General features: G+C 46.7%; 5 protein-coding genes across 5 annotated transcripts; 2 read left to right on the top strand and 3 right to left on the bottom strand.

Annotated features, from left to right (window-relative positions):
• Window positions 1-8,317: 8,317 nt before the first annotated feature.
• Window positions 8,318-8,884, bottom strand: LOC9649628 (putative ripening-related protein 1). Its single transcript, XM_002979892.2, has one exon. It carries the CDS (start codon window positions 8,882-8,884, stop codon window positions 8,318-8,320), a length of 567 nt encoding a protein of 188 aa, XP_002979938.2.
• A 1,136-nt stretch (window positions 8,885-10,020) lies between these two features.
• LOC9649626 (putative ripening-related protein 1) lies at window positions 10,021-11,817 on the bottom strand. Its single transcript, XM_002979890.2, has 2 exons — window positions 11,269-11,817; window positions 10,021-10,494 (listed from the first exon to the last, which is right to left on the bottom strand). The coding sequence occupies exons 1-2, from the start codon at window positions 11,815-11,817 to the stop codon at window positions 10,021-10,023; spliced, it is 1,023 nt and encodes a 340-aa protein (XP_002979936.2).
• A 171-nt stretch (window positions 11,818-11,988) lies between these two features.
• Window positions 11,989-14,340, bottom strand: LOC9647083 (ferredoxin--nitrite reductase, chloroplastic). The gene is made up of 5 exons (XM_002979889.2): window positions 13,933-14,340; window positions 13,721-13,880; window positions 13,313-13,667; window positions 12,827-13,115; window positions 11,989-12,767 (listed from the first exon to the last, which is right to left on the bottom strand). Exons 1-5 carry the CDS (start codon window positions 14,227-14,229, stop codon window positions 12,054-12,056), a joined length of 1,815 nt encoding a protein of 604 aa, XP_002979935.1. The 5' UTR covers window positions 14,230-14,340; the 3' UTR covers window positions 11,989-12,053.
• A 744-nt stretch (window positions 14,341-15,084) lies between these two features.
• LOC112349888 (death-inducer obliterator 1-like) lies at window positions 15,085-18,746 on the top strand. The gene is made up of 6 exons (XM_024685081.1): window positions 15,085-15,198; window positions 15,267-15,305; window positions 15,363-16,897; window positions 17,059-17,182; window positions 17,262-17,318; window positions 17,391-18,746. Exons 1-6 carry the CDS (start codon window positions 15,196-15,198, stop codon window positions 18,639-18,641), a joined length of 3,009 nt encoding a protein of 1,002 aa, XP_024540849.1. The 5' UTR covers window positions 15,085-15,195; the 3' UTR covers window positions 18,642-18,746.
• Window positions 18,747-18,828: 82 nt separating this feature from the next.
• LOC9649625 (CO(2)-response secreted protease) lies at window positions 18,829-21,743 on the top strand. The gene is made up of 6 exons (XM_024684946.1): window positions 18,829-18,992; window positions 19,089-19,151; window positions 19,235-19,619; window positions 19,794-20,240; window positions 20,472-20,702; window positions 20,907-21,743. The coding sequence occupies exons 1-6, from the start codon at window positions 18,829-18,831 to the stop codon at window positions 21,741-21,743; spliced, it is 2,127 nt and encodes a 708-aa protein (XP_024540714.1).
• The last annotated feature ends 1,103 nt before the right edge of the window (window positions 21,744-22,846 follow it).

The raw sequence follows: 22,846 nt of genomic DNA, 5'->3' as shown, positions 1-22,846 counted from the left end.
CTCGCAGCCACTGTGAAGACGAATTCTCAGCGTAAAGGAGAGAACTGAATACTGAATACTGAAAGCATACTGAATTTTTCGAGAGGTGGCCATGAGACTCTAGACAACGAAGCTAGAGGACTGGGAAGCACATCTCCACACTTATACTCAAAGCCTAGAGGTGGAGTGGGATGGTTTGCCTGGCATCTCCCCTTAACAAGCTGAGCAGACTATATTCATATACATAGAAGGCACTAGACCAGCATGGCTTTACAGTTGAGATGCTTCATGCCATGGGCCCCCGGCGGATGGCCTCTATCACCCCCATTATCTAATCAAAAGTGAAAGGTTTTAGACCTGGATAACTAATAGAATCATCACCTTGTATAAAGCAGGGGATCCTGCCAATGTGGCAAACTATTGGACATTGGTTATTTTCCAAAGCTCTTTCCTGAATAGTAGAAAAACAACACTCCGATTGCGTGGAAATTCATGATTGGATGCTCATGGACAGGCAGGCTTTCACCAGCACTATTCATGTATGGATCAGCTACTCATGCTCCAAGTCCTGCTTGTACGCATGTGTTACAAGCGTAACCAACCTCGGATATATGGATTTAGCCAAGGCTTTGATCACATGCCACGAGACTTGCTTATCAAAAGCTCGTTGAGATCCAGGTGCTTACTCCTCTCATTATGGGTGGTACTTGAGCTCTATATCGGATGATGCAGGCTGTCCTCTGTCTCTTAAGCTCTTTGCAATATACATTGATGCACTAGAAGCCATGATCCTAGGAAACACACTGGCGTCATATCAACTCTTGTTTGTATGTGTTGCTATGTAGATGACACAATGTGTGGCACCCTCAACACTGGATGCACCAAGTGAATTCTGTGAGGCCACATGTATGGAAGTTAATCTAACAGAGACACAATCTGCTGGCCAATGGAGGACAACACATGCTATTACCTTGGAGTCTGAGTCGAAGAAGTGGACAAATACAAATACTCGGGATAATTCACGAAATCAATCCCTGGAACAGTGATTGTAGGCAGTGCCTACATTGCACTCTAGTTGGATTGTGCCACAAACTGTAGTGCCAAAGTATTCACTGTCCCCTTGTACGCAGAAGAGGTCACAGCTGGGTATGATGGATGTCAAGTTGAAGAGCTCCAATACCACTTCATTTGCGCAGAGCTCCACACAGCAGATGTGTCATATCCAATTATCCTGTTCGAATCAGAATTATGGCCTTTGGAGCTCCTTGCATGGAAACATACAATCAATTATGCGAAGACATAGTGGCATCTCAACAACATTCAGACTAAGCTCCATTGACAACTCCATCGGTCTTATGTACGAGCGTAATGGAGGCTGATGGACAGATCTCATAGCAAAGGTAGGCCTGGATCTTGAGTCCGTGCTTGAAAGCCCACTAGACAATTACAGCTGGTGGATGGCACAAGCTTTCAAACACTAACTGCTGTCTAGAATAGTTGGATCTGTCAAATATGCCAAAAAGTGAAAAACTGTTTAATCCTCTTGGCATGGATCTGCATGTTTATCATCATGCCTCGCCATAAGCATGTTACAAGTTTGGTGTGGTAATCACTAGCTTCATGTTGAAATTGACTCCCTCGTCATCTCTGTCATTGCAAAGTCTGTAACACTGCCTAAGTCACATGCTCTTGATTGTATGACATACAACCACCTATGAAAGCAGTTCACTATTATTCCTTGTTAGCCTATCCAACATTGACATCATGGCTGGTATATCTTGAGGATGCATTGAGAGCAACTCTTGCCAAGGACTTTAGAGCTTCAAGGTGCTAGGGAGTGCGGAGTAGGTAGGTAATTATAAATACCCACCCTGTGGTATTGGGCGCTGCAAAAAACATGTATCCTTCTAGAAACCTTCTAGTATGGGATTTTTAGTTTTCAGCCAATTCTATTTGAGGTTGTTGCCAACCTTTACCAAAATTCAAACATTGTAAATTCAGTGAATAATTGAATGTCATAAAACCCCTTCAAAAGTTATTAACATTTTTATAATTTAAATCATTGAGATTTAATTTAACCTTTAAACTTTAAAAAGGGAATAATTGCCTTTGAAGTTTCCTTTTACCGCTAAATATACTGAGGAAATAAAAAATACACCCTTGGTATTCAACATTAATTTATCCCAATTAGCCCAAAAACTTTAGCTTATATATAGGAGTGAATGGTCTGGATTGAAACTAATTCGACAGCTACTAAAATGCCACTATGCTAATATTAGTATACGGCATCATAACCATACACTTAAACTTCACATCATCCCCTTTTAGAAGAACGTCAACATGAGGCATCAGTGGATCTATAGGTAGTAGCAGTTATTTCTAATCTCTTTATATGAAGCATTTCAACTGTTGCACATTCACAATTTTTGAAGGATTGGCTTGCTGGACGTCATGCCAAACCTCATAAACTTATGGTCCAACTTGCCGCAACACCCGATACGGTCCTTTCCATTGAGCAAATAACCCCTTAGATAAACCACATACCATAAGATGGGGAAAACAAACTAATACCAAGTCATCCACTTTGTACTCCACATGTGAACAATGATGGGAGTTGTAACACTGTTGTTGTCCCACTTGTATGTGGCCTAAATGTTCAATAAGCTTTGCTTAGACAAGTGGAAGAATACTCGTTAAATACTAATCCCACGACCTAGCATTAGCAGCTCATGGCAATCGCGAAGATAAACCTAGCTCCGTTGGTAATATTAGATCATGATCATATAGAAGTTTATATAATGAAGCACCAATAGAACTCTGCACCCCTGTGACATATGCATATTGAAGAGACAGCAAATAACCATCCCAATATAAATGCTAAAAATTCATGTATTTTGCGATTATTCCTTTGAATATCCAATGAGCCATTCCAATAAATCGTTTAACTGTGGATGATAAGCACTCATTAAAGTGTGGCATATTTTCAATTGAGACATCAAAACATGAAATGCCTCAGTCATAAATGTGGGACCATTATCCAAAAGAATCCATTTTGAACAACAATACTAGAACACCACTCAATTGAGGAAAAACTATCTAACAGTAGTTGTAGAGGCGCTAACAAAAGCACCAACTTCCACCCAATGAGTCAAATAATCAGAAGCAGTAATAACATATTCATTGCCAATAGTTGATCATGGAAAAGGTCCTATAAGATCAAACACCACCAACTCAAATGGATGGGAAATTGCAATTGACTTCAACTGTTTTTTCGCGGGAGTATTATGAGTTTAGCACTAAACACAACTACATATATACCAGATAACATCACATTGCATCTTTAGCTAATAAAGAAACTTGCATAGTTTATTGGTCACACGATAATGTTTTATATGCCCCTCTAGAATAGGAAAATTATGGTAGGTATGGAGAAACCATGAAATAAAGATGGAAGGCACCACCAGCCGTAAAGGATCATTAGGATCTATCCCAACAAAATAAAGAAGGCCATTTTTAAGGCGATATTGAGAATATAAATGTTAGAATGACAAGTCATTAGTATTTGATGTAGGATTCTCAAACCCATCTCGAAACCTTCGAATTCATGGCTCAATCTTTTAAGCCTTGAGCACCTCATCAAGAGAAGGTAGGTTTTTCTTTGCACCTTATAAACACTAAACATCAAGTACAGTAAATGCCAACAGCACAAAATCCTTGTCTAGAAAATTCACAGATGCTAGAACAACAGACTTGTCAGAAACATAAGAAGACAATGTAAAAGGAAGAGGAGCTTGAGAAAGGGCATTAGCATCAACCATAAAACTCCCTAAGCGATGAACAACATTAAAATTATATATCTGATGCTTCAAAGCCCACCAAGCAGTATGATCAACTAAGTTCTTTCGCTTCAATAATGAAATAATAGCAATATGATTACCTTTAAATAATGTCCGAGAACCATGTAGATATGCATGAAGTTTTTTAAAACCCTAGACTCTTGCTAAACACTCCTCTATCGTGGAGTAGTTCACCTCCGCTGGTTGTAATGTACAACTTATATATGTTATGGGATGGCACTGACCAGGCACACTCGGGCTCTCTTGCATTAACACATCTCCAAGATCAATATTAGAAGCATTTACGTGCAAAATAAAAGATCAAGTGTAGTCAGGATATACCAAAACTAGAGGAGTTGTCAATAGCTCTTTGAGATCCACGAACATCTGCTCACAATCGGAAGATCAAATGAAAGATGATTAAGAAACACTCGCAATGGTGCAATGCAATTAGAAAGATGATCTACAAAACGACAAAGATATTACACCTTGCCTAGGAAGCACTACATATCATTTACACACTTCGGAGTAGAAAATTTTAGAACAGCCACAAATTTGTTAAGATCAACTTGCAAACCCTCACAAGAAGTACGATATCCAAGATAAGTCATGTCCTTGGACCCAAACACACACTTCAACCGCTTCAGCTTTAAACCAACATCCCGTAGCTGATTCAACACTTTACAAACATCACGAACGTGCTCTTCCCACGTCCCCTCCTAATAGATCAAAACATCATTAATGAAGTCAGTAGTCACCTTTGGCATATCGCAAAAAACCTTGTCCATCATTTGCTGAAAAGTTGTTGGAGCATTGTTCAAACCAAATGGCATCACCAAGAATTTGTACAAACCAAATAATGTACGAAAAGCAGTCGAAGCAAAATCTAACTTGGTGAATTAACGACTTCGCCCTAGATAATCTAAAAGATTAACAGTGTGAAGAAGAGGGTACACATCCGGGATCATTACTTTGTTTAACGAACGATAGTCGATGCAAAAACGAATACTTCTATCAAGCTTTGTCACAAGATGAGGTTCACATGCTCAAGGACTCCGTGACTTCCGAATAATACCCTTCTCCAACATCTCCTTCACGTTTGCATGTAAAAGCTTGATCTCTTTGGGTGACTAACAACGAACAAGAACCTTGATTAGACGAGCATCCTCGGTTGGAATCGGATGACATGTGGCAATCTTGGACCCAGACGATAGGTCAAATTTAAATAGATCAAAATACTCCTTCATGAGCCGATCAACCATTGCAACACAAAAATTGTCAAAGGGATCGAAGAAGGGAAGAGTAGAATAAGACAGAAACATAGGAGGAAATAGTGGGGGGACAAAAGTAATGGAAGTAGAGGTAAAGGTAGAAGTAGAGGGATGAAGAAATATGAAAGTGAGAGGAATGGATAAAATATAAGGAAGTATGAAACAAGGGGAAGAAACTTTAAAGTCACACTTGGCATGATTGTGCTGCAATCAATCCATCCCAAGGATGAGGTAAAAAACTTGACTTAGCACCACTTGCAATGATTGCAACCCAAGTTAGATTTCCCAGACACACAATTAAATCTGCCTCATCCCATGCACATGTATGTGTACGGCCGTTGGCATAAAGAATGAAAACTAGCTCTACTGCACGACGCAAGTGTAAACAACAACGTGTGGCAACATGTTGAGCAATAGAAGATAAACTCAAACTTGTATCAACCAACATGGAGAGAATAGTAGGATACCATTTGTTATAAAAACGAGCTTAGAATATAAACATTGAATGAATCGGTGCCGAGTGAACCCCTTGATGATACTCCCAAAAGAAAGATAGAAGGGTCACTAACTTATTTGCGCAAGGTCCCTTCTTACTCGTGTGACTCCTTATTTCTCAGATGCATCTCGATGTCTAGACCTTCCATTGCAGCAACACTATAGCACATGTGATCATGGGATGAGATTTGGATATACTGTCACTGTGGATCCTTGGAACCTTGGGAGATAAATGGGGATAAAATAGCCACTAAGGGCTCTCTCATCAAGCAATTGCCCCTTTTCTAGTTGGCTTAAGGGGAGAGAGATAAGGTGCGCTACAGTTGGTATTAGAGCAAATGGCACGGGTTCGATTCCCATTGATTAGTGGCTACTTAAAAGTATAATATACCCTTGAGCAAGGTATATTCCTACCCCTAAATTTGAAATCGTACGTATTGGGCATCCATGCGTACGTCCTTCCTCTTGTGTGGAGTATCCACGGACGAAGGTATCCACCATGGGACTGCGGTACGGGTGGATGACTAGTTGCCTCACATGGAATAGCTGGTCTACACAATGGAAGGATTGGTAGATTGAGTGCGGAAATGGAGGTGCTGATTTGGATATACTGTCACCGTAGATCCTTAGAACCTTAGGGGATAAATGGGGATAAAATAGCCACTAAGGGCTCTCTCATCAAGCAATTGTGATCATGGGATGAGATTTGGATATACTGTCACCGTGGATCCTTAGAACCTTAGGGGATAAAATAGCCACTAAGGGCTCTCTCATCAAGCAATTGCCCCTTTTCCAGTTGGTTTAAGGGGAGAGAGATAAGGTGCGCTACAAACACCAACAGGATGTCTTGGCGTCATGTTGACGCCAAGGTCTCCATTTATGAAATGGTGGCTGCCAATCTAGAAAACACCGACAACATCGATAAATGTGACTAATTTCATCATATGCCTAGCAATGAACATCATGGCCACAACCATGGCCTCGCCCTTATCCTTGGGCTCAAGTAGCAGCAGCATCAACTTCCATTGAAACAGGACCATCACCCACAGGAAGTAGAGTTGAAAGACGTGTAGCAAAAAGTGGAAGAGGCAAGATCTCATAACGTTGTGCCAAGCAAAGAGTATCATCAAAGGTGGCAGGAGTAAATGCATGCACAAGTCTAACAAAATCTTGACAAAGCACTGGCCACAATATTCCTACCTTGATCCGCTTTGACATATTTGGCTTCATACGAAGTAAGAGGCTTCAGAAACGAATGCTAAATTGCATCACTAACTCAAATAACCCTTAACGAAGATAATGCAATTGTTGGAAGGCATTATCACAATTATCAACATGTCAAAATGCACATTTAAAGATATCTGGGAGAACATTCCAATCCCCACAAGTGGCTACACTTAAACCACTGTACCATTGTAATGCTGTCGGTTGGAGACACGTGAGAAACTCATACAAACGTCGAGCATCATCCCAAGAATGATATGTGGCAATCACTGTGAAGTGATCGAACCAATGGTACATATCATCCCCAGGATTCCCACAAAAGAACTCCAGCTGAATGCGAGGATTGGCACCAAGAGTAGGAGGAGTTGTACCACGTGCCATAAATGCCACCATCAACTGAGTTTGATTGTTCAATTGCAATCACATAACATCAAACAAATGTACCAACTACTACTTCAGAGTCAAAGGAGGAGATTGCTAATCTGCCACGAAGATGAACGAAAAGGAAAAAGCAAAAGAAGAGGAATGAAAAAAAGCTAGAAGGAAAAGGAAATCTAGATCTAAACCAAAATCCTATAAGAAAAAAATAAAAAAAAGGAAATGGAAAAAGCTAAATCTAAATAATGCAAAAATTAAGTCTAAACCAAAATCCCAAATCTAAGCACTCCTCAAGGACAATAAAAAATGCCCCTCATTTCCACCAATGTGAGTGCATGGAATATGGAAAGGGAATGTAAAAAATGTGCATATCAATTAACCCAAAAACCCTAGTTTATATATGAGAATGAGTGGTCTAAATTGAAATCAATCTAATGGCTACCAAAATCTCACTATGCTAATATTAGTATATGGCATTGTAACTGTACACTTGAACCTTATAAAGTGTATTTATATTTATATAAAGTACTAAGAAATTAAATTGTTTTGCACATGTATGTATGAAATTTTATATTTTTATTTAATGTAATTTGAAAGATATAATTAACTATTAACTTTATCTCTTGATTAATTTGAAAACAAAATGTACAATTAATTTTTAAATTTCACAAAGTAATATATAAAACCTAACAGCATTTAGATTATTTCACCTATGTTGCATTATACCTTCAATTATAAGGACTATATTAAGAAAATCAGAGATATTCTAAGAATTTCACACCAGACGATTGACCCAGACATCCATTCAAAGTCTTCTCATTGTCATATTGTAATGCCCAGGGGCTGCCACACGTTGCAACCCAAGAGCGATCGCCTCCTACCACTCTTTATGTAAAGTTTCCAGTGAAGGTGCTAGTGAACTTTATGCGGAAAAAGACTCTGAAAGATCAAAACGTAGAGTTGTTGTTTATCCACCCGTCCCCAATTAAGACTTGGATGAGAAAGTTTTGAAGGTCAAGACGCAAAGTAGCTGTCAAGTGTAATATAAAACTATCAATTTCTATTAGATCTAGGAAATGTTTTCTGTGTAGAGAAAACACAACGAACAATAGAAGAGAGATATACAATTCTTGATCACTCATCATCCATAGCCCACGTAATCTTCATGTATCCATAGTCATCATCGTCTTGGGAGACCCCCAGCTTCTTCCACACTACGGGTGATGCATCCACAATGTTGTTGAGGCATGGCGGCTCGAATGCATGATCTTTGTCACACCCATTCATTGAATCACACTCATCCACCACCTTGGCCCTCACCGTTCGCCCATTCGCGGAGATTCTCACAAATTTCCCACACCGGCTGCCTTTTGCGTACCAGCCCGTGGAGAGCGCCACAACAGGCTCCGAATTGTCGTGATACTGGTTGTCACATTCCGATGGAGCTCCACCGTCGCCGCCCTCTTCAAAGTCATTCACGGTCAGGATCGCCTTTGTCTTGCCAGTCACTTGCGGGGAGCATTCGTACCGGGGATAGCTTTCGCCTTCTTTGCAGCACTCATCGCACGAATGCCCACCGGGGGCATGGAGCTTACCGGATGGTTGGCAGATGTCCTGGATTTCGGAAAATCTCGCAGCAGAGGAGGCCACCAAACTGGAAAGCACAACAAGGAGAAGGATGCTGCCGGCACCAGAAGCCATTTCTAGTTTGCCTGAAGAAGAAGAAGAAGAGAACTTGTGGCGAAATCATGGAGTTCCTCGCATTATATAGCAGAGTTCGAGAAACGACAATTCCACGACCAATGAATCCTCAATCCTCATTCTTGGAGTAGCGTCACTTCCACTCGCCTAACTTTTTCATCCCAAAACATTTTTTTAAAATCGTTAATTGCTTTTTCCAAAACTTTCACTGTTCGCGCCAAAGGGCTTGATCAAGACTTCTTCGACCACGGGACATCTCCGCCCCAACATAGATATGGACCTTCATACACCCCATGAAGCCATGTCCGCCACCTGGATCTGCCTCTCCAGCTCCTCGGTCAGCTTTTAGGCCCAGACCTTCGTCTCAATGATGGCCTGACTGGCTGCCCGTACACGCCACAAGGTTCGCCTGGAGGATTTCCGGCGTTGGGGAGAATTAAGCCAGAGAGAATCCATTTCTTGAGGAAACTTTTGGGAATGTTTTGACCCGGATCTCGCCGCTGTCGTACTCGTCAACTGGTACGTGGAACCCTGCGAAGTTCAATCCATCTTGCTTCTGGCGATAAGTCTCGTCGCTGCCATGACGGATCCAGGACGGCCGCGGGGGCCAGAGGCTCTAGCACTCGCTTCTCCACCTCCGATTGAAAGACCTCGATTCCCTGGAGAAAGAGAAGTTGATCGACTGCTGAATTGGTTCCCAACATCATCCGGCACTTCTGGCGATTCCAACGATCGATTTGCATACCCAGGCATCGAGTGGAAGCGCCTCTGCGCAACGCTTGGGGCTGAAGAATCCGCCCACCAGGATGTTGAATCCGAATCGATTGCCGGAATGTATGCCAGGTCGTTGATGAACGACCACGCTTAGAGTTTAAATGATAGACATTGTTTTTTTGTTATTGCTTTCTTGGCCTGGTCAAAACCGGTCAAGATTAATCATCAGACGCTTGCACATTCATCAGAACGCTTGAAGAAATTTGAGAAGGCCATTCAATGGAATTCAACACCTGTCACTAAATTCAAATTGAATCTTTGGTAAGTTGTGCGGCACCAAGAATGCGCATCTTCCCTAGCGTCTTCAATCGCACACAACTTTTGAAGATCAAGACAATATATAGAGAAAACACACATCTTGATCAACCCATAGCCCACGTAATCTTCATGTATCCATAGTCACCATCATCCTGGGAGATCCCCAGCGCCTTCCACACCGCAGGGGATGCATCCACAATGTTGTTGAGGCAAGGTGGCTCGAACGTGTGCTCTTTGTCACAGCCATTCACGGAATCACACTCGTCCACCACCTTTGCACTCACCGTTCGCCCATTCGCAGAGATCCTTACAAAATTTCCACACCGGCTGCCCTTTGCATACCAGCCCGTGGAGAGCGCCACAACAGGCTCCGAATTGTCGTGATACTGGTTGTCACATTCCGATGGACCTCCACCGTAGCCCCCCTCCTCAAAGTCATTCACGGTGAGGATCGCTATGGTCTCGCCAGTCACTTGCGGGGAGCATTCGTACTGGGGATAGCTCTCGCCCTCTTTACAGCACTCATCGCATGATAGCCTGCCGGGGGAGTGGAGCTCACCGGATGGATTGCAGACGTCCTGGATTTCGAACAATCTCACAGCAGAGGAGGCCACCAAGGTAGAGAGCACAACAAGGACAAGTATGATGCCAGCACTAGAAGCCATTTCCAGTTTGCTCAAAGGAAGGGGACGAGAAGAGCAAGAGGAGAAGCTGAGGAAACATCATGGAGTTCCTAATTCCTTGCGTTATATAGCTAGACGCCAACCAAGAGGATTCGTTCGTCGTGAGGATTGAGGATTCGTTGGTCTGAGATTGTCGTTTCGCTTTTAACTGCGTTGTCGTTTCGCTTTTAACTGCGTCGCCACTTGATCTCTCCGCTCTAACCTTTTCGCGCCAATGAATCCACTACATCCAACAAGATATGGACGCCCTCCAGTCATCTTCTCAATGTCCGCCACCCGGATCGCACCTGGGGTCAGCGTTTGGGCCTGGACGATGGTCTGGCCACAAAACTGGCTGCCCGTACACAGATTGGTCTGGAGGATTCCTGGAGCTGGGGAGAATCGAGCTAGCAGCAAGAGAGAATCCACTTTGCTCAAGGAATTTATCGTGGCTTGCAGCCACACTGGCCTGGTGGAGACGGGATGAGAGTTTTTTGAGAGCCAGTGAAGGTAATGGTGAGCTCTGGATGATCAAGTCCACTTGGAAGACCAAGACCAGGAAAGTTTTGAAGATCAAGACAAAGGTGGTATAAATCTCGTAAATGTTACCTGCCGAAGCAAAGATGAGAAAGCACGCATTTACATACAATAGAGGCGATATGCAATTCTTTGTCACTCATCATCCATAGCCCACGTAATCTTCATGTATCCATAGTCATCATCGTCCTGGGAGACCCCCAGCTTCTTCCACACCACGGGCGATGCATCCACAATGTTATTAAGGCAAGGTGGCTCGAACGCGTGCTCCTTGTCACAGCCATTGACGGAATCACACTCGTCCACCACCTTTGCACTCACCGTTCGCCCATTCGCGGAGATTCTCACAAATTTCCCACACCGACTGCCCTTTGCATACCAGCCCGTGGAGAGCGCCACAACAGGCTCCGAATTGTCATGATACTGGTTGTCACATTCCGATGGACCTCCACCATCGCCGCCCTCCTCAAAGTCATTCACGGTGAGGATCGCCTTGGTCGCGCCAGTCACTTGCGGCGAGCATTCGTACTGGGGATAGCTCTCGCCCTCTTTACAGCACTCGTCGCACGAATGCCCGCCGGGGGCATGGAGCTCACCGAATGGCTGGCAGACGTCCTGGATTTTGGAGAATCTCGCAGCAGAGGAGGCCACCAAGCTAGAGAGCACAACAAGGAGGATGATGCTGGCAACACCAGAAGCCATTGCTCCAAGGAGAAGAGGATGAGAGGAGAAAAAGAAGAGAAGAGGAGAACTTGTGGAAACATCAAGGAGTTCCTCGCATTTTATAGCCAGATCTTCCAGAGCAAGAGAAACGACAAGTTCACGACCAACGAATCCTCAACCCTCATTTTTGGAGTAGCGTCACTCTAATTCTAACTTTTGTTTTTTAAAATTTAGATTCTATTCGCGCCTTTGAAATTTTAAAATATCAAAACTTTCTACTTCTTTCTCGCGCCAAAGCGCTCGATCAAGAGGTCTTGGACCACGGGCAACAAGCCATCACACGGCACATCCGCCACCACGAGATCGCCCAAATGAGAATCCGCCCCAACCCTACCTCCGACGTAGATATGGACGCCCTCCACCACCTTTTTGTTGGCATCTCGGGTCATACACCCCATGAAGCCAATGTCCGCCACCTGGATTTGCCCACACGAATTAGGGCACCCCGTCCAGTGCATCCGTACGGGCCGCGGCACCTCCATGGTCCTCTCCAGCTCCTCCGTCAGCTTTTGGGCCCTGGCCTTTGTCTCGATGATGGCCTGGCCACAAAACTGGCTGCCCGTACACGCCACGAGATTGGCCTGGAGGATTCCCGGCGTTGGGGAGAATCGAGCCAGTAGCGGCTCGCGGAGGAAAGAATCCACTTTGCTCGAGGGAACGTTTGGGATGATGATGTTTTGCTCAACCGTGAGCCGGATCTCACCGCTGCCATACTCGTCCGCCAGCCGCGCGAGCTCGATCATCTCCGCGGCCTGGACTCGCCCGACTGGTACGTGGAGCCCCACGAAGTTCAACCCGTCTTGCTTCTGGCGATGGACGCCAAACAAGTCTCGTCGCTGCCATGACGGATTCAGGAGATCGGTCTCGGCCGCGCGGGCCAGAGGCTCTCGCATTCGCTTCTCTACCTCCGATCGAAAGCCCTCGATTCCCTGGAGAGCAAACTCAAAAAGAGATTAGTCGACTGCTCTGAAAGAGTGAACTGGCTTACCAGTTCGTCGATGAGCCACATCATCCGGCACTTCTGACGATTCCCTCGGAACCCGAGGTCACGGAACGTCTCCAGGATCGACTGGCAAACCGGGATCACCTCGTCTCCGGGCACCCAGGCATCGAGTGGAAGCGCCTCAGCGCAGCGCTTGGGGCTGAAGAATCCGCCCACCAGGATATTGAATCCGAATCGCCCGTCCTTGATCGCGGGAATGTATGCCAGGTCGTTGATGTGAGGGTGCTCGTAGAGATCGTGGCTGCCCACCACGCAAACGTTCCACTTCCGGGGCCTGGTCAAAACCGGTCAAGACTAGTCAACGGACGCTCGTAAATTCAAACGGACCCCTCAGCACGCTTGAAGCAAGAAATTCGAGAAGACTAGCGAGTCATTCAATCCCAAGCTAGGAATTCAAGCCTACGACCAAGAATCCAGTCCAAACACCAGGAATTCAAGGTAAGAGCCAAGACCCAAGGAAGAAAAACTCACAAGTTTGTGATGCTGGGATTGCCGCGACCGTTTGAGATGATGAAATCCGAGAGCGTTTTGGTGTATGGCCGGGTGTCGACAATCTCGTGAGGATCAATCCCCGCCAGAGGGTTCCCAACGGGATTTCTCACGTTGTCCATCCCGCTCTGGAGGCTCGACAGTCCCACCTCCTCCAGCCCCTCGAGGATCTGTGGAACATCGCTGAGAACGACCCCGCGGATCTGCCAGTTTTGCCTCGTCGTCACGTCCGCGCAGCCTTTCTCTCCATACTTCTCAATGACGCTGGCGAGGTAGCGGACTTGGGACGAAGTGGACGATCCATTGGGGAGCTTGAGCCGCATCATGAAAGTCCCGTCTGCGAGGAAAGGAACGATCACAATGAGAATGAGAAGGGCGATGAAAGCTTACATTGGTGTTTGCGGCGATGGAAGAGACCGAGCCATTTGAGGCGAGCGTCCACATCTTCTTTGGACTCTTTGTCTGCATCGATTTCGTCAAAGGGCTTCTTTGCGAGCTCCTCGATCCCATTCTCCATGAACAATTTCATCGGCTCCTTCTCGATCTTGATCTGTCCATGGCGAAATTAACACACTGAAAGGAAATCAAAATCCCTCCCCTACCTTCTCGGCCGGATTGATCCCCTTGCGAAACTCGGGCTTGAGCACCCAGTAGTTATCGATTTGCTCCACCCTGGGCACCAATCTACCAGCATCCAGCGCCGGCGCCGCCGTAATCTCATCGACGGCGTCCTCCGCCACCGCCCTGGGCACGATTCTCGACGGAGCCGGCGAAAATCCATCCTTGTTGCAGCACACCACACCGCGCCTCACCCTAGATCCATGGCGCCGCTGGTGCTGCCGCGGCGATCCACACGCGAGCTTGCAGTCGAAGAGGAGGGACGAAGCCGCCGCTGCCATGGCCGTGGAGAATCTGGAGCGCTGACACTGGAATTTGTAAGCCTAGCCGCCGCCCCAATCGGAGGCTAAGGGCCGTAGAGCGACACATTACCGCTATATCCTAGCAGTGACCTTGCGGCGTTGTCAAGAGCCAAGCTCTACCTAGAACTTAGTATTATTCCAGGGACACCAAAATATTCCAAGAGAATAAACTAAAAGACGAATATTCGAAAAGAGGTTGGATTCAAGAAGATCTCAGTGTGTAGTGTGAAATCTGGCAATTGATCTTGAGAGAACTAGGTATCATCGATCCGGCATTTGATACCCATCGATGATCTTAGCTCTAGCGCTTGGATTTGCGGCCTTTCTTCCGCCCACGCCTAGCTTTCTTCTCGTAGGCCTGCATTGCCCCAACACTGGATGATCGATTCGCTGGAAATTTTGCGTTGCTGCTCTTGCGAGACGACGACGACCTTGGATGGATCCATTCGATTAGTGATCACATCTTCTACGGTACCTTCTTCTCCTTGGGCGAGAGGCTGTGCCACGCCGATCCCAGCAGCTTCCCAATCTGCCCAAAGCTCGCCGATGGATGCTGCTTGACGATCTTCTTCCTGTTCGCCTTGCAGAAGAGCATGTATGGCCCCGGCGCCCGCTTCCCCCCGGATCTCTTGGACGACCGTCGCTTCGCCATGGCGGATCGATCGATCGCTCGCGGATTTTATTAGATGTCGCGCAATATCTCCCAAGGGTCGCGACGATTCGCATGGATATTCCGTCTGGTATTCGAATATTATGTTCTGCAATAGAATATTCTGTTTAGTCGGCAAATATCTGGTACGGCACTGCCGGGGGTACGGTTAGGGCTAAGTGATCTCGATTCGTCGCCATAGCCGCCTCGTCTTTTTCTTCGCGGGGCTACGTTGCGGGCGCGAATCGTCGCGAATCAATGGAGGCGGCGGGCTGACTGCCGCAAAGATCTTCGCAATGGTAAGTGCGCTATGGAATCATCGATTCGTTCTTGGTAGGGTTTACGAGCGAGCGTGTTCTCTTTCCAGGACGCAATGCCGAGCGACGAGAATCAGCCTTTTCTGAGGGTAAGCCCTTCTCTCCATTGGCTGGAGAATTAGTCTGATTGTTTTCTTCTCGCGTAGATGGAGGATTTTCAGCAGTTCCCCGGCTATGGCATGCCGCAGCCGACGATGCCGTGGGAATCTTACGGCATCATGATGGATCCATTCTCCAGCCCGGTGATGACGGTCCCCGTTTACGTCCAGGAGAGAAAGCCCTCTTCCACTGTAGCAGAGAAGAACCCCCAAATCGCCGCTCCACAGGGACCCGATGCCATTAGAAGCAAGCTCCGGGACTCTTTGACGGAGGCTCTCAAGATGGTCGCTGGTGAGCACCCGAAAGAAAAGATCCTGGCGTTTCTCAATGGTGGTGGCGTTGTGGATTCCAACCACGACTTCGAGGCACCTCCAATGGTGGTGGAGGAGTCGCTAGTCCCGCATGCCAAGCGCTCCAAGCTCCAAGTTTTCGGTGGCAAGGGGTCGTCTTCTCCTAGCAAGAGGATGAGGATGGATAGTGACGAGCTGGGCTTTCGGTGGGAGGAAAGGGTGACGGAGCACGCGAGGCTGGTTTCCAAGAACATAGAGATCGAGTTGCTGCGGGTCTTCAAAGCCGTGAACAGGAAGTACAAGGAGAAGGCGAGGTCGCTGGTTTTCAATCTCAAGGACAAGAACAACCCAGATCTGAGGGCCCGTGTGTTCGTCGGTGAGGTGAGCCCCGAGCAGCTTTGCTCCATGACCATCGAGCAGCTCGCGTCCAAGGAGCTGTCGCAGTGGAGGATGGCCAAGGCGGAGGAGCGCGCGCAGAAGGTGGTGATCACCGACGAGGATGTGAATCCCAGCAAGATCGTGAAGAAGACCCACAAGGGGGAGATTATCATGGAGGTGGACAGTGACGCTCCGGTTGCTCCGGTGAAGGAAGTCGAGGGTGGGGACGTGAGTGCTAGCGCCAGTGAAGATGCTGCTCAAGAGAGGTCTGAAGATGAAGAAGAGAAAGAGGGAGAAGAAGAAGAGGGAACTCAGGAGAAAGAAGAAACGGCAGACGAGAAAGTTGTAGATGGAAAGGAAAGAGATGCGGAGATGGTCGACGCTAAGGAGGCTGATGATGCTACGACTGATGCTACGATGGTGTCAGCGGCGAGAGAAGCGGTGGAAGCGCCGCCGCTCCTCAGCGACACTGGCGACACGATTCCAGACGAGGGTGGTGCCGCTGGCGGCGAGAGTTTTGAAGCTAGCAGTGATCCTCCACTACTCGATGTGTCTGATTTCAAGGGGTTGCCCGAAATTATGTCTATGGATGGGTTTTTGAAGTCCTTGGGGTGTACTACTGGAGGAGACACAAAGGCCGTGGACGTAAAGAAAGAGGGGGAAGAAGTTACGGAAGCGATAGATGGTTCCAAGGCGGACGAAAAGGCTAGTGGCAGTGCTACGACGACAGCAGGGAATAGTTTGAAAAGGAAGCTAGGTGACAACGAGCGCAAGCAAAATGACAAAAGCAGCTCGCCATCGAGAAAGCAATCGCCGATAAACGGGGAAGAGAAGCCACTTAACTTACAGCTTTGGGAGGGGAGCTTGCAACTCACTGGGACTCGCTCGACAGCGGTGCACGGGATGTTTAGAAGGTTAGACTCGAGACTCGGGTTTGTTTTCTCTTTTCTTTTCTGCATTCGTGTCGCTAACGCTTCGTGGAGGAATCTGGAAGTTCTTTTTTCTTTTTTAGGACTTGTTTGATCTCAATCACCAACAAGGTTATTGACGGTGTTGTTTCCTTCGGATTTGGCAGTGGACGTCACGACGTGAAGTTAGACGCGTGGCCGAAGCAGCTTGAAGTGAAAGGAAGAGTGAAGCTGGGACCTCTTGCTAAGTTTCTCAAGGATCTGTGTAACTCGAAATCCAGAGCGGTCACGGTATGTTTGCAAAGCAAGATCCTTACGTTGGTTGGTCAAGCTTTTTAATGTTTGTTCCTGCGTGCGTTTTGTTACGTAGGTGATGTCTTTTTACTCGAGTGACATGGCTACGTCTTCGCTTTCACTTCTCAAAGAGGTACGAAGAAGCTCCCATGTCTTTTGCGTGTGTAAGGAACTTCACTTAGGAGCTCTCTTTGTTTTGTCACAGGTTGCCGATCAATATGAGAAAGGAGAGCGTGTGGGCTATGTGGAGCCTGGGACGGGCTACGAGCTTTATCTCTTCCCCCCTGGAAAGGCAACCTGGAAATTCTTAACTGAAAACGGTCGGTTAAAACCCAGCGCCGATCTCCCCAAGGACAAGAGCGAGGTGCTAGTGGGCTGCGTCGTCTGGCGGAAGAATCCCTCCGACAAGAGCTCCTCGGAGAGTAGAAAGCCGTCGTCCGCCGAAAAGAGTAAGAGAGGCTCGTCCAGAGCTCCCAGCAGTAAGCACTCCCGAGGCAAGTCCAGTTCTTCCACCGCCGCTCCCTCCACCGCCACCGCCACCATCGCTGCCCCTCCTCCGCCCTCTCTCGCCTCTGCTAAGCATCCCAGTCCATCCCGGGTGAAGAGCGTCTCTCCATCTCAATCGCAAAGTGTTGTAAAGCAGCATTCTGTAAATGAATGGCACCAGCAATCGAGCCTTTGTAGCCCAACTCCCGCTGCTACCATCGCCGAGTCGGCCCTTCCTCCTCCTCCGTTTCTAGAGGGTCTTCTCCCGCCGGGCTTCCATCCCAGTCTCCTCCAGGCTCTCACCGCGGTGCTACCAGGTTCGACGTTACCGGGTTACGATGGGGGGCCACCGGGTTTCTGGCAGCAGCAGCAGCAGCAGCAGCAGCAGGAACAGCAGTGCAAAGATGGCAACGATCTTCCAGAGTTTGAGTACGAGGGATACATTCCAATGCCAGGTGGTGGTGGTGGTGGTGGTGGTGGCGGAGGTTTGGAGGCGTTCCATCAGCTCCAAGGCGGCGGGGAATCCTCGTTTCGTCACCACCATCTTTATCAGAGCTCTCAGGGGGGATTTCACCAGCCGCCGGCCGAGGCTTACACGACGACGTCCGAGGGGCTGGGGATGCAGTGGCCAAGACCAACAGCAGGTGGAGGAAATCTCCAGCAGCAGCAACAAGCTCTCCAAGTTCTTGGGAGTCATCACCAGCAGCAGCAGGATAGCTCGTCGAATCCAGGCGGAGGATTTCCAGTCTTGCGGCCACCTCTACCGCCAGGGCCTCCGCCACCGCCTTCTGCTAGTAGTGCCGCTGGTAGTGGCGGTGGTGGTGGTGGTGGTGGCGGTGGTGGAACCGCAGCTGCTAATTCTTCTTATGGACAGTGGGTACATCCTAATCAAGCTGCTCATCAAAAAACTTTGCATTATAAGAAGGCTAGCGTTGCGGCCCCTTCACAGCAAAGGCGTCATAGAAGCTAGCTAGACACGAGAGCGAGAGCGAGTGATTTAACACTCTTTGGAACTCTAGTCTTTGTTTTAATGCGGTAAAACAAAGCCCTAGCTCGGGTTTAGTGGTTTAAGTTATTTGGCGGGAATGATGCGTGTGAGGTTCTTTCTTTGGATTTTGGTGATATGATGCGTGATCCGATAGAAATGGACGAGACTTATGGCGGAGTGGCCTTTGCCCGTGGTTGGAGCTTCCACCCGCGCTTTAGCCTTTAAAATGGAGCCGCATGGGGAGACGATTTCCCTGGAGCGATGCTTGGGATGGAGCGAGTCTTTTTCTCTCTTGCTGCTCTTGCTGTTCTTGCTGCTGCCGCAACCAACGAGGTGATCTTTCCCTTTTTCCGGCTTGATAGATTTCTAAGAAGTTGGGTGTTTTTGGCAGCCTGTTAGCAAATATATTGTCTACTTGGGGCACACTAGGAGCTCTAAACCGGAGGCTGTGACATCGTCTCATCACCAAATTCTTGCCTCTGTCAAGGGGAGGTACGAAACAATCCTCTTGCAACAATTTTTCTTTTCTCCTCACTGTTTTTGATGTTTAGCAAGGAATCGTCGCTGGTTCACAGCTACAAGCACGGTTTCAATGGCTTCTCCGCCTTCTTGACTGAAGCCGAAGCCGACTCCATTGCAAGTATGCCGCTCTTTGAAGCTTTCGTCACGAGTTTTGATGTGTTGGTTTATCAGAGCTTCCTGGCGTGGTTAAGGTTTTCCGTTCCAGAAAACTCAGTCTCCACACAACACGCTCCTGGGATTTTCTCGACAGCTTTTCTGGTGGTCCGCACATTCAACTCAACTCTAGCTCCGGATCGGATGTCATTGTGGGAGTCCTGGATACTGGTAATCATGGAAAAAGCTTACGTCCGAGTTAATTATCCACTTCCAGGTGTTTGGCCGGAGTCCAAGAGCTTCGACGACGCTGGGATGGGACCGGTGCCAAAGAGATGGAAAGGAGTATGTGACAATTCCAAAATCACCAATCATTCACACACGATCCACTGCAACAAGTAAGATCACTCTTGGGTTCATCTCTCAAGCATTGTGATTTGTTTCAGGAAAATTGTAGGAGCTCGATCTTATGGACACTCGGACGTGCGGAGCCGTTATCAAAACGCTCGGGACGAACAGGGGCATGGAACTCACACGGCCTCCACCATCGCTGGAAGCCTGGTAAAAGACGCCACTTTTTTAACAACTCTTGGAAAAGGAGTTGCTCGAGGGGGCCATCCATCCGCAAGGCTTGCGATCTACAGGGTTTGCACGCCAGAATGTGAGGGTGACAACATTCTCGCAGCATTCGACGACGCAATTCACGACGGTGTAGATATTCTCTCGTTATCGCTGGGTGAAGATACCACCGGATATGACGGGGATTCCATACCCATTGGTGCTTTATCCATTGGTGCTTTACATGCAATGCAGAAGGGAATTTTTGTATCATGTTCTGCTGGAAATGGAGGTCCAGGCTTCCAAACCATCGAGAACTCGGCTCCATGGATTTTGACAGTGGGAGCAAGCACTATCGACAGGAAGTTCTCGGTCGACATCAAACTTGGAAACTCTAAAACCGTTCAGGTACTTGATTGTTTTTTGTGAATTTTTCCTTTGTCATGTATATATAACAGGGAATAGCAATGAATCCCAAGCGGGCTGATATATCAACGCTTATTTTGGGTGGTGATGCTTCTTCTAGATCTGATCGAATAGGACAGGCCAGGTGATACTGTTTCAGCTGAATGAAAGCTTATCACTAAAACATACTTGGCATTAAGCCTATGTGCAGGACGGTCTTTGGATGGGAAGAAGGTCAAGGGAAAGATTGTCGTGTGCAATTACAGTCCGGGCGTTGCATCATCCTCGGCCATCCAGCGACATCTTAAAGAACTTGGTGCCTCTGGAGTAATTTTCGCGATTGAAAATACCACAGAGGCAGTGTCCTTCCTTGATCTTGCTGGAGCTGCTGTCACTGGGAGCGCCTTGGACGAGATTAATGCCTACCTGAAGAACTCGAGGTACACAAGCTTTCATGCATTTTTGGTTTGAGACTTCTTGACGGTTTTTAAACTTTTCTCAAGGAATACTACAGCGACCATCTCTCCAGCACATACGATCATACAAACCACTCCAGCCCCAATCATTGCGGATTTCTCTTCGAGGGGACCTGATATTACCAACGATGGCATTCTTAAGGTATCTGGAGGAGAGTTTTACTAATATAAACTGGGAGTCTTATCTTTACAGCCCGATCTCGTTGCTCCTGGTGTGGACATACTGGCTGCATGGAGTCCTGAGCAGCCCATCAACAGTTATGGCAAGCCAATGTACACCGACTTCAACATAATCTCTGGAACTTCCATGGCATGTTCTCACGCCAGTGCTGCCGCAGCCTTTGTCAAATCCAGGCACCCGAGTTGGAGTCCAGCAGCCATCAAGTCGGCTCTCATGACAACAGGTACCAAAGAGAACAAAAGAAAAATAGTTTTCCCTCTGATCGTTTGTTTGGTGTTTGTAGCACGCTTCCTGGACAACACAAAGAGCCCAATCAAAGACCACAATGGGGAAGAAGCTTCACCATTTGTGATGGGAGCCGGACAGATTGATCCAGTCGCAGCGCTTAGTCCTGGCCTGGTCTACGACATATCTCCGGATGAATACACGATGTTTCTATGCACGAGGAACTACACAAGGGATCAGCTGGAGCTCATGACTGGAAAGAACTTATCTTGTGTACCCCTGGACTCCTACTTGGAGTTGAACTATCCATCCATCGCGGTTCCCATCACTCAGTTTGGCGGGCCAAATTCCACCAAAGCGGTGGTGAACAGGAAAGTTACCAACGTTGGAGCTGGCAAGTCGGTCTACAACATTTCAGTAGAAGCTCCGGCGGGAGTGACTGTCGCGGTGTTTCCTCCACAGCTCAGGTTTAAATCCGTGTTGCAGGTTCTAAGTTTCCAGATCCAATTCACAGTTGATTCATCCAAGTTCCCACAAACTGGAACACTGACATGGAAGAGTGAGAAGCACTCGGTCAGAAGTGTTTTTATTCTTGGCACTGAGTTCAAGTGGCAGACGACATGATAAGAATGTTCCAGGTCACAAGATTTGGCGGCAAAACAATGCGTCAAGCTTCAATCCCTTTCATTTCCAAGATGCCCTCTTTCGGCATAATAATGCAGTACCCAAACTTTCTACAAAACATTCGTTTAACTCCACCTGGTCTCAAAGTGGATTTTATTGAGGTGTTGAATAAAAGAGCTTTCAGTTGATCAAATTCACTGCACTGGGGTTTGCTCTGAGCATTTCTAGTCCACGGTACAACACCATGCTTGAGAATTTCCTGTCAAATTGTAGCAACAAAACATAAGATCCCAGCACTGTTCGATGGCTTGTGCTTGGGGTTGATCTGTAACTCAATGAGAGAGACGAGAACTCTATGCCACCGCCTGATCTTATATACTAAGTTAGTCCTCTTCATCCCCACCTTGGGCAAAGAATCCTTTGCTTCAATGGCTTTTCACTATGATGGAGCTGTCACTAATTTGCTACTTGATTCTTCCTTGTCCGCTCGTTATGCTCTTGGATTCGGGCCAAACACCTAGAGGTTTGTGTTAGATGAAACATTGAGATTTTAACATGGAAGTAAGCTTACTTAAGCTGGCCAATATCCATAACTCGCCAGCTAGTGTTGAATAGTCTTTGGTACCAAGAGCCGACTTGATGGCTCCAACGTGGATACCTGGATTTGAGCAGCACCAGTGTGAGGGAAGTTCCAGAGTAAATTGATGGCTTTCCATGATGCAGACCAGATCCGGATGTAAAGAATCCTCAAGTAAAAGTTTCTTATTTGGAGCTTGTATTATAGCTTGCTGTAGGAAAGTTACAAAAACTCTAGAACTTTCAAACCAAAAATGAATGAAAGCTTGTGTACCTTAAGCTATTCAGGTACAAGTAGATTTACATACGCTTGTTTATTTATTAATTTTTAATGATAATATAATCAATAATTACCTTATTTATAACTTTAAACACTATTAATTAAGATAGTTACTTACATAAATTTAATTCTACTTTCAATGGTAGAATAAAGTAGAATATACTAGGAGGTGTTTATAAATTATAAATATGTTTATAAGTAAAAGATTAATTTAAATAAATATTAACTGTTAGATGGTAAAATATCC

The sequence above is a fragment of the Selaginella moellendorffii genome, unplaced genomic scaffold (assembly GCF_000143415.4).
Source record: "Selaginella moellendorffii unplaced genomic scaffold, v1.0 SELMOscaffold_43, whole genome shotgun sequence".
Classification (NCBI taxonomy): domain Eukaryota; kingdom Viridiplantae; phylum Streptophyta; class Lycopodiopsida; order Selaginellales; family Selaginellaceae; genus Selaginella; species Selaginella moellendorffii.
Note: the sequence above shows the minus strand (reverse complement) of the source record. Positions and strands in the feature narration are given on the sequence as shown.